Raw genomic sequence first — 9,740 nt, 5'->3', positions numbered from 1 at the left:
GTACCGGAGCAGATTCTTCCGGTACCTCGCAGTTCGATGGTAGAAAGGAGATGGTTTAACCAAATCGAATAGCTCCTGAGCACACTCTCACCTAGTGGGATAAATATTAAAAGAAAAACTTTTTTATAATTTCAGACCGCTGACTCACGAAGAAGTAGCCAACTCGCAAGTAATAGTTTCGTGGCGCCGCGCGCGACTGTCACTGGTGCTAATTTTCTGGGCAACCATGGCCATGTTCCTGTCCATTATTGTGTCGATGCTGATGAAGCACGACTGCGTCAAGGAACTGGGGCCTGCGCCGTCCGTTCCACCCGTGCATATGTCCTTCGCGCCTTTAATGCATTGACACCGTAACATGTTAAATATTAAAACTATTCCAGCTCAAAACAGCACTAATACAGTTAAGAACAAACGTTCTTAAAATATCTTTTTTTTTTCTCTACATGTTCAACGATGCACTAACACCAGGTGGTTAGCTATGATTCAGTCTTAGATGGAAGCGGGTTCAAATGCTTTGCAGTTAACTTAACTCATATACAAATTTTCTTGGCAACCATGGCCATATTCCTGTCCATCATTTTCGATGTTCATGAAGCATGACTGCGTCATAAAAACTGGGACCTGCGCCGTCTGTCTTACCCGTGCATAATATGTCCATCGCGCCTTTAATGCATTAACACCGTAACATATTAAATATTAAAACTATTCCAACTCAAAACAGCACTAGCACAATTAAGAAGAAACGTTCTTAAAATACCTTATTTTGACTCCTCTAAAAGTAAGATGTTGCACTAATACAGTAAAATGTTAAATATTAAAACTGTTCCAATTCAAAACAACACTTGCACAGTTAAGGAAAACTAATTTTTAGATGTTTTTCTTAACTGTGCAAGTTCTCTGAAAACTTTTCTCTAAAAGTTAGCCCTTGACTGCAATAACAGGTGGTAGTTAGCTATGATTCAGTTTTAGATGGAAGCGGGTTAAAATGCTTGGCAGTTAACTTAACTCATACACTAATTTTCTGGGCAACCGTGGCCTTCCTTCTTCGTCAATGCTGATGAACCAAAACAACCCAAAACAGCACTAACTCAGTTATGAAAAAAACGTTCTTAAAATACCTTTTCAATTCTTCTTTAACAATTTAGACGTTGCACTAATACAGTAAAATGGTTAATATTAAAACTGTTCCAACTCAAGACAACACTTTCACAGTTAAGAAAAACTATTTTTTTTAAGATGTTTTTCCTTATTCCTCTAAAAATTTGCCCTTGACTGAAATAACACCTAGTAGTTAGCTATAATTCAGTCTTAGATGGTAGCGGGTTAAAATGTTTGGGGTATGGCAGTTAGATTAAACCGACTCCCCAATATCTTGGCAACCGTGGCAATGTTCCTGTGCATCATACGTTCCGTCGACGCCGATGAAGCACGACTGCGTCAAAGAGCTGGGATCTGCGCCGACTGTTCCTTCTGTGCAAATATCCTTCGCTCCTTTGATGCATTAACGCAGTAAAAAAACAATATCAAAACCGTCCTACTCAAAACACCACTTTCTTAGTATGAAAAGTGTATTTTTAGCTTTTTTTTCCTCTACAAGTTGGCCCTTTACAAATGATTGTAGTTATGATTCAGTCTTAGATAGTAGCGGGCTAACATGTTTGGGGTACGGCAGTTAAATTAAACTAATCCATTTTTAAGCGGCATCATAAAAGGCCAGTTAAACTCTAAAACCAGTCAATTTAGAGTTAGATATTTGTGTACATAGGAATTATAGTTATTTTAAATAAAGTTCAAAAACGAAACTCTACATGAAACATGAAATAATAAAACATATTATATAGTTTTCATAGTGTTTTATTTAAAATATAATTATTTCTTATAAACACATACAAAATACGACTCCGTTCATAACAAAACATTTACAGGTTATAGAATGTAAAAACTTAACATTGTTAGGTACCAGTTATATAAATATATTGACACAGAGTTAAGAACATACAGAAACCGCGTACACGACTAATATTGAAGTATCAAAAACCACTCCACTTTAGTAGTGTTTTTCGAATTTGTGGTTAGTCACTGCATACTATTTGGCAGTTGTCAGTAATTATTTTACATTGGAGATGTTTAAAAAAAGGATGTTTTCCATAAAATGGGGAAAATAGAAACAGTTTGTAAGCTAGCAAAATCACGCGGGTGTGTAATGAGACGTGCGCTAGGCGTAGCCACCGTTTTTGGACACAATGCACTGCATGCAATAATAGCTGAATGAGGGTTCTGTATGCATTGGCGTGCACTTCATACATGCACAAAAGCACTGCATACCCTAAAATTTTCATATAACTGGCAATGGAGGAGGATTTTGCCATTTTATTTCTTTATGCTTACCCTGGTCCAAATACCTATGAACGCCACTGTCTGTATGTTCTTAATTCTATGTCACTTTAGATGTAATGCATATATCATCATCAATTTCATTCGATTAGAATGAGAAGGGCTTAAGGCCATAGTCCACCACGCTGACCCAGTGCGGATTGATGGACTCCACACACCTTTGAGACCATTATGGAGGACTTTCAGGCTTGCAGGTTTCCTCACGATGTTATCCTTCACTGTAGAAGCAAGTGATATTTCAAATGCCTTAAAACGCACGTAACTTAGAAACTTTAGAGGTGCTTACTAGGATTAGAACTCGAAAGTGAAGTCGAAGTCCTACGCACTGGGCTATCACCGCTTCAGCACATTTATTATTATTTGGAGATAATTTCAAATTGTACGCTTATAAATAAATATATTGCGTCATAACACACATCAACATCTAGCCGCAAAGTAAATGTGTTGTGTTGTGTTGTGTTATGGGTACTAGGACAACTGATCACTATCTTTTTTAATTATATATACAATATTCATACATATATATAAATATGTTACCAATGTTTGCTTTCGTATTTCGGCCACTTAATGCGGCGGGGGAATGACAGCCTGGAAGAAATTATAGTTACGGGCAACACCGAAGGCAAAAGACCTAGAGGCCGGTCCCCAACAAAATGGGCAGACCAGTTGAAAAAATCATATTCGTACCGCTTCTATCAAATCGCCAAAATGGCCTCCAACAGAAGCCATTTTGGCGATTTAGGAGAAGTTTGTAAGAAATTATAATTAAGAAAATTTTTTGACGACTGCCAATATATCAGTGATATTTTCTCGCCCTTATCCGAATTAATGTAAATATATTTCCAAAAGAAATTTAATTTTTTACTTTTAGGATAAGTATATATTTTTTCCATATATTAATCTACATAAATATCAAATATCAAGTAATCATACGACATATGGAATCGGGTATTGAAAAGAGAGCGTATAGTTGCGTCTCATCCGGACTCCTGCTTTGGTTCACTTGTTTAGAAATGATCGTCAGCTCTCGAAGAGCGTCTTCTAGAATGTTCGTGCGTTTGAAATATCTGAAAATAAATTTATTACTTATGTCTATTAGATGTCCATTCATTTTTTTAATATTCTACATAAAATATGGCAATACATAGCATAGTTTTCCTTTTTCTATGTATATAAAAGATAAAGTGTGTGTGTGTATGTTCCGTATAGGATCCGAAACGGCTGGACCGATTTCAATGAAACTTTCAGGGAATCTCCGGATTGAACTGGCGAGTACTCCTGTAAAGTTTGGTGACGATCGGAACACTCCTATTTTTGAACTGTCAAACTGTCAAATACAGCTTTTCTTTACTATGATGATATTCTATTGATGGATGTACATGGGTGTAGATAATGATCTTCACCCGCTCGAGAAGAGAATAGAAGACAATGAATACGGAATAAATGATTTAATATATTATGAGACTTAAATTAAAAATTTAATGAGGAAAGTTTATTGTTTAAATAAAATAAAGAAAAATCTAGCCTGGCGAAGCGGGCTGGGTACGCTAGTATATTATATAACAAATTGTTTACAAGGATGATGTATGCAATATTTGATTGATGTTTTACTACTGATAATTCAATGTAAGTTTTAATGCCTCAAAACGCTGTGGTTTTAAGCTATTGCATAGCTTCTATCGCGGGCCTTGAGCGTGGAGACCGAATCCAGAAATTCTGTAACGAAATGACCTAACACCCCCCACTCCGACCGGCACAGCGGTGATACTTTTTAGTTTTGGCATCTATCGATGAATAGCAGAACTTTTAATGACTTTTTTGAAATATCACGCATGTGTCTTTAGTTCAGCAACTCGCCTCTAGGTGGCATTGGTTGTATCGGCGTTACTGCGCATGCGTAATCCCCCTCTTCGCCGCGGGTATGGAGGGTAGAGGTAAGGGGAGTCATCTTATATGGGAGAAAAGTTGAAAAAGTGTCCAGTTGTTGCGCTAAATAACAGTTAAAAAATCCTCCACAATGGCGCTGGTGGATGCACAGGGTATGGTATGAATGTAGCAATCGTAGATGAATTGAAGTATGCCGAGTTAAAAAATTTATTGTCATTATCGACTAAAGTAGTTAATTATTGAGAATTTCAACAACTTACGTTGTACAAAATATTGTGGTAAATATAACCTTACTTCCTTGTATCTCCATACTTCCTTGTTTATTTTTCAAGCCTACTCTAACAATATTTATATTTGGCGCTTCTTTTAAGAGTTACCCTGATGCAAATGTGGCGCCATCCTAATTTAATACATTTTGACACTTTTTCATATACACAGATGACTCTCCTTACCTCTACCCTCCATAGCCGCGGGGTGAAGAGGGGGACTACGCATGGACACAACAAAGGAAAAAAAATACTACATAAATAAAATAAATAAATAATTATAATTGCGTAAGTTGATAAAAAATGCTTTGCAATAGCAGTCCCCGAGTGCCACAAGTTTTTTTTTTTTTTCAATTATACTTGTCAGTAAGCGGTGACAGTGGTAACAACTTCGGCTTCATTTTAGAAGGGAAATATCGTTAGGGAACCTGCATGCCTGAGAGTTAGTTGTCCATAATGTTCTGAAAGGCGTGTGAAGTCCAAACAGCGCGGTGGACTACATGTTTTTTTTTCTATGAAATAATATTGAATTTAGAAAAGTTGTTAGTTTTAATCACACAAACTACAAGCCAGAGAGCGTTCTGATATTCTTTTCGATAACCTACATTCACCTTTACATTTTTGTTTGCAGCGTTCTTAAACTGAATTATGATGTCACGCTAGTAAGAAAACTCACGTATCACAGACGGGTTGGAACGCACGTTGCAGGTACGCTGCCTCAATGGGTACGCTGAGGTTGGCCGCTAAGGCGCGCACGCAATTCGCCTCGCACGCTAACGCCAGTACGTTTACACGCACCCTATTTAATACTGGCTGGAGGCCCAGATTGACTAAGATGGACGTCATTTGATTGTTTATCTGTGGAGAAAAATAAGACATTTTTGAGCTGTGGAATACGCTCCCAATCAACATGCCTTTATCACTTAATATTTTTTTTAAATAGCTTCCAAAAATCACTAAGTTTACATTAAAGACGACTTGTAACGGTATTTACTGTTATTTATGTATTTATGATATGTTATGTTATTTGGCGGCCTTTTGTATACTGCTTCTATCTGTTTTTGTCTTCTTCTGCTGTTTTTTTTAACTCGTAGTAATAAATTTTTAGCATAATTTTAATACTGACTAGTATAGTAATAAAATCATGTTTAATGCTGTCGCCCGCGGTCTTCGTCCTTGTTTATTCCGGTTTTATTGCAAATCCTGTGCGAACCAAATGTCACATTCCATTCAAAATTCATTTATTTCAAGTAGGCCTAATGTAAGCAATTTTGAAACGTCAGGTATGTCAGTTTTTTGTTCGTATTTTTATTATTGTTTCTTTTTTGCTATAAGGTCAAATTACAGTAAAAAAATAATGCTAATTAAATAATACGGTTCTAAGCGGTCGTAGTATTGAGACACCAGGTATATAACATACCTGTACTTCGCACTGTCGCTTGATGCTTTTAGTGATCCTTTCGCTCGCTGTAATGAACGTCACTGCTATCGTCGGACCGTTAGATTTCTCACCTTCAGGCCAACTTGTGGTGCGATTGCCTGTTAGTAAAACATTTATCTATAACACATACAACATATATATATTTCATTACCTATGCCCCATAGAAGGCCCTCGCAAATTGACCTTTAGTTTAAAGATTGAAATCTCTAATATTTTTCAAGTTTACTTGCGATTCAGTCAAATTGGTTTGCTTATCAAATTATCTTACCACAGTCCGGGTTTCGAATGATATCGGGATTCAATTTCTGTTTCACGAACTCCATGACTTCGGTTGCGCAAACTTTGAATTCACGTACGCTAAAACAATGTAATAATTATAAAGTGATAAAGATAAGACGTTTTAATGTCACTTCTTCTTCTTCTTCTTCTGTTCCTGGGCCTTTTCCGCACTTGGTTGGTCTGGGACCGTCCGTTGTACGTATGGCCACTGATGCGGCTCCCCGCTGGATCACTCCAGCCAGCCGAGCTCGCTCCAAAAGCTTAGCAGGCCGCCCAGGTCGCCGAGTGCTTCATGGAGTGTTGCTGAGGAGCCAATGTGTGCTGCGCGTTGTTCTGCTACTCCGTTGCATTGGAGTATTACGTGTATCGGTGTTTCCTCCGCCTCCATGCATGCTCTGCAGAGAGGGCTGTCAGTTATACCTAAAATGGAAAGGTGTTTGTTTAGTGGGCAGTGCCCTGTTATCATACCTACAACTGTCCTTAGTTTAGGTCGATTCAGTTGCAGTAATTTTGTTGTTAGTCGTGGGTTGAGAACTGGTACGGCCTCCTTCGTGTGTTTGCACTCTTTTGTTTTAGACCATAGTACCGAGTGTGATGCTTGCGTCTGGTTGTGGAGCCATGTTTTGTATTCAGTGAAGGGTATGGGTATGATGGGTTCCGGTCCAGCTACCCTTAGTGATGCTGCCTGACGCGCTAATTCGTCGGCTGCGTCGTTTCCTCTGTTTCCGTTGTGACCTCGTATCCATTTTAGGGTTACTCTGTTGGATTTTGATAGGGCTTGTAGGTTCTTGTGACAGTCAAGTATGAGTTTTGATGTTGTTGTGTGTTTGGTTAAGGCTTTTAGTACAGCTTGACTGTCACTGTTTATGTTGATGCTGAAGCCTTTTACCTTTCTGTTTAGCATGGCTATGACTGCTGTTGTTATGCCCACGCACTCCGCTTGGAAGACGGAGTTGTTCTTACCAAGCGGCTGGGCAATGTTTATGTTAAGCTCCGGGCAGTATATCCCCGCTCCAGTGCCTGAGTTTGTCTTTGATCCGTCGGTGTAGACCTCTATTAATGTCACTTATTAATAAGAACTCCGAAAGGGTTCGAAACTAGCGAAGATGCTACAGCCATTATTATTGCCCGCGACGTTTGTAAAAAAAAAATCAGCTATACAGAAATTTCCACTCTTAATCAAGTGTCATTAGGATCATTTTAAATCATCATATCAACCCATTGCCTGCCCACTCGGGCACGGGTCTCCTCCCACAATGAGAAAGGTTTAGGCCGTAGTCCACCACGCTGGCCCAGTGCAGATTGGTGGACTCCACACACCTTTGAGAACATTATGTAGAACTCTCAGGCATGAAGGTTTCCTCACGATGTTTTCCTTCGCCGTTGAAGCAAGTGATATTTTAATTACTTAAAACGCACATAACTTCGAAATGTTGGAGGTGCTGTAGTAGGCCGGTGATGGGTTGATAAATTTAAACAATATAATATAAATATATTACGACAATACACACATCGCCATCTAGCCTCAAAGTAAGCGTAGCTGTGTTATGGTTACTAAGATAACTGATGAATAATATATAAAAAAATATATATACACAATAACACCCAGACATTAAAAAACATTCATGTTCATCACACAATCATTTCCCAGTTGTGGGAATCAAACCCACACACACCCACACACACCCACACACCCCACACAGCCTTGGTCTCAGAAAGGTCACTGCCCACTGCGCCAATCAAATACTAAAAATACCAAAAAAAAGACTACTTACCGAGTACCCTCCCAGCAGGACGCAAGCACGAAAAGACTGTCATGCACCAAAACCATAGAAGACTTGGTCAGATCGTGTGCATCGGCCGGATTGGAGAACCAACATAAAGCTGAGTGCCCACTGGCCCATAGATCGCGAGCAATCTGCGCGCGTTTCAATTCCGAGCCGTCTTGAACTGTTTTGTTGGCGTTGCATATGAAGACGCATATTGTGTTGCACTGTTCGAAATAAAGAAACACTAAATAACATATTTTTAGTTTTCGCTGTATGTGGTCAATAGGCAGTGACGTATTTTACATGACCACACGCGGCGTTAAGATTTCCCGACCCATAAATGAATGTCTCTCAACAAGTTCCTTTGTGGGGTTGAGTAAACGCTTTTTCGACATGATTCCTAAGATAATTCTGGACCTACCAATACATACATTTACAAAAATGTTTAAAAACAAATCTAATACAGCGAGGTTACTATACATTTTATGAATTCCTTAGTGACGAGGTAGATTCGAAGCTGCCAGCTTCGCTCACATCTCCCGCAAGATAGAAAATGATTGCAAATGTTGATTTTGGAAAAGAGAACCTACTGAGTTTCTCTTCTTGGTAGAATCTGCTTTCCGTACAACATGCACTACAAACATACATACTTATTCGTTTCAAAAGTGCTTATAAAGAAGGCCTACTTGAAGTAAATGAATTTTGAATTATGTTCAAAGTTTATGAAAAACGTAAGCTTACAGAAAAATCTTATTATAATGTTGAGGATTACTTAAACGACAAATAAGCTTCGGTGTGTATTGCTCTAACTTCATAGCTTTATATTAATTTCCTGTGAGATTTGAGAAATAATTACCCGGCTAAGTTTGTTGTGGGCTCTTCTTAGACAAGGGCGCATTTGGAACCCTCGTAGCGTTAGGTTTAAGTTGGCGAACGAAATCATCACCATTCCCTTACAATTATGTAAACATATATATATGAACGCTTCTTAAGTGCCTGTAATAGGCCTACATGGATAAAGATTTTTTTTTAATATGAATGGTACAGAAAAAATAAAGATTATACAATAATAACCAACAGTTATTCGATTCGTTTAGTTTAGCATTGCGGCCAGCGTTGTGAACTAAGACCTTAAACCGTTCTCATTGTGGGAGGTGTAACTAAACTAAAGATCTCTATTAAAGATCTCTCTGTAAGGTTCCATAATTTCTTAAATCATACTCGCACATGATCCATTCACAGGCTAAGACCCCCAACCTTGTTGTCACTTAATAACTCAAGACTTTTAGAGCGTCCGAAGCAACGAGTTCACAAGACTAGATTTTCCTTAAATGGCATAAAAATAGGATCTAGATACCCACTAGGTTATATTATCAACATTATGTCTCTAACCACTCATCATTCAATACATCATAGCATATTTCACTTCATCTCCCTACTTCTGGAATTCGTATCTCCGTTTAACGGCATAGTGGATTCACTATGTATCACTCCTTGCTTTTAGTAGAGGAAGAAGTATTTTACGGTACCACTATCATTTATTGAAATAATTGTAGTTGCGAGCTTCAACACACGCAGCGAAATGTTAAATACATTTACATTTCTATGAGTGAAAGCAGTGTAAAATAAGCCCTGTATAAGCCGATGAGTGTGAGCGAGACAAGGCGAGAGAACTTTGTACGCGATCGTGCTATGATCGTGTTA

At 38.3% G+C, this 9,740-nt stretch overlaps 1 protein-coding gene across 2 annotated transcripts in view; it reads right to left on the bottom strand.

Annotated features, from left to right (window-relative positions):
• Window positions 1-2,829: 2,829 nt before the first annotated feature.
• The window catches only part of LOC120631917 (eIF-2-alpha kinase GCN2), a 30,326-nt gene continuing 23,415 nt past the window's right edge, over window positions 2,830-9,740 (bottom strand). For both annotated transcript variants that reach the window (XM_039901610.1, XM_039901611.1), the window contains 5 exons: window positions 8,043-8,260; window positions 6,257-6,345; window positions 5,968-6,086; window positions 5,224-5,405; window positions 2,830-3,461 (listed from right to left, as the gene is read on the bottom strand). In XM_039901610.1, coding sequence (XP_039757544.1) covers window positions 3,314-3,461; window positions 5,224-5,405; window positions 5,968-6,086; window positions 6,257-6,345; window positions 8,043-8,260 — 756 coding nt within the window. In that variant the 3' untranslated portion in view covers window positions 2,830-3,313. The remainder of the gene's footprint in view (window positions 3,462-5,223; window positions 5,406-5,967; window positions 6,087-6,256; window positions 6,346-8,042; window positions 8,261-9,740) is intronic.

Source organism: Pararge aegeria, chromosome 19 (genome assembly GCF_905163445.1).
Source record: "Pararge aegeria chromosome 19, ilParAegt1.1, whole genome shotgun sequence".
Taxonomy (NCBI): domain Eukaryota; kingdom Metazoa; phylum Arthropoda; class Insecta; order Lepidoptera; family Nymphalidae; genus Pararge; species Pararge aegeria.
The sequence above is the reverse complement of the archived record's forward strand: the minus strand, read 5'-3'. Positions and strand labels throughout refer to the sequence as shown.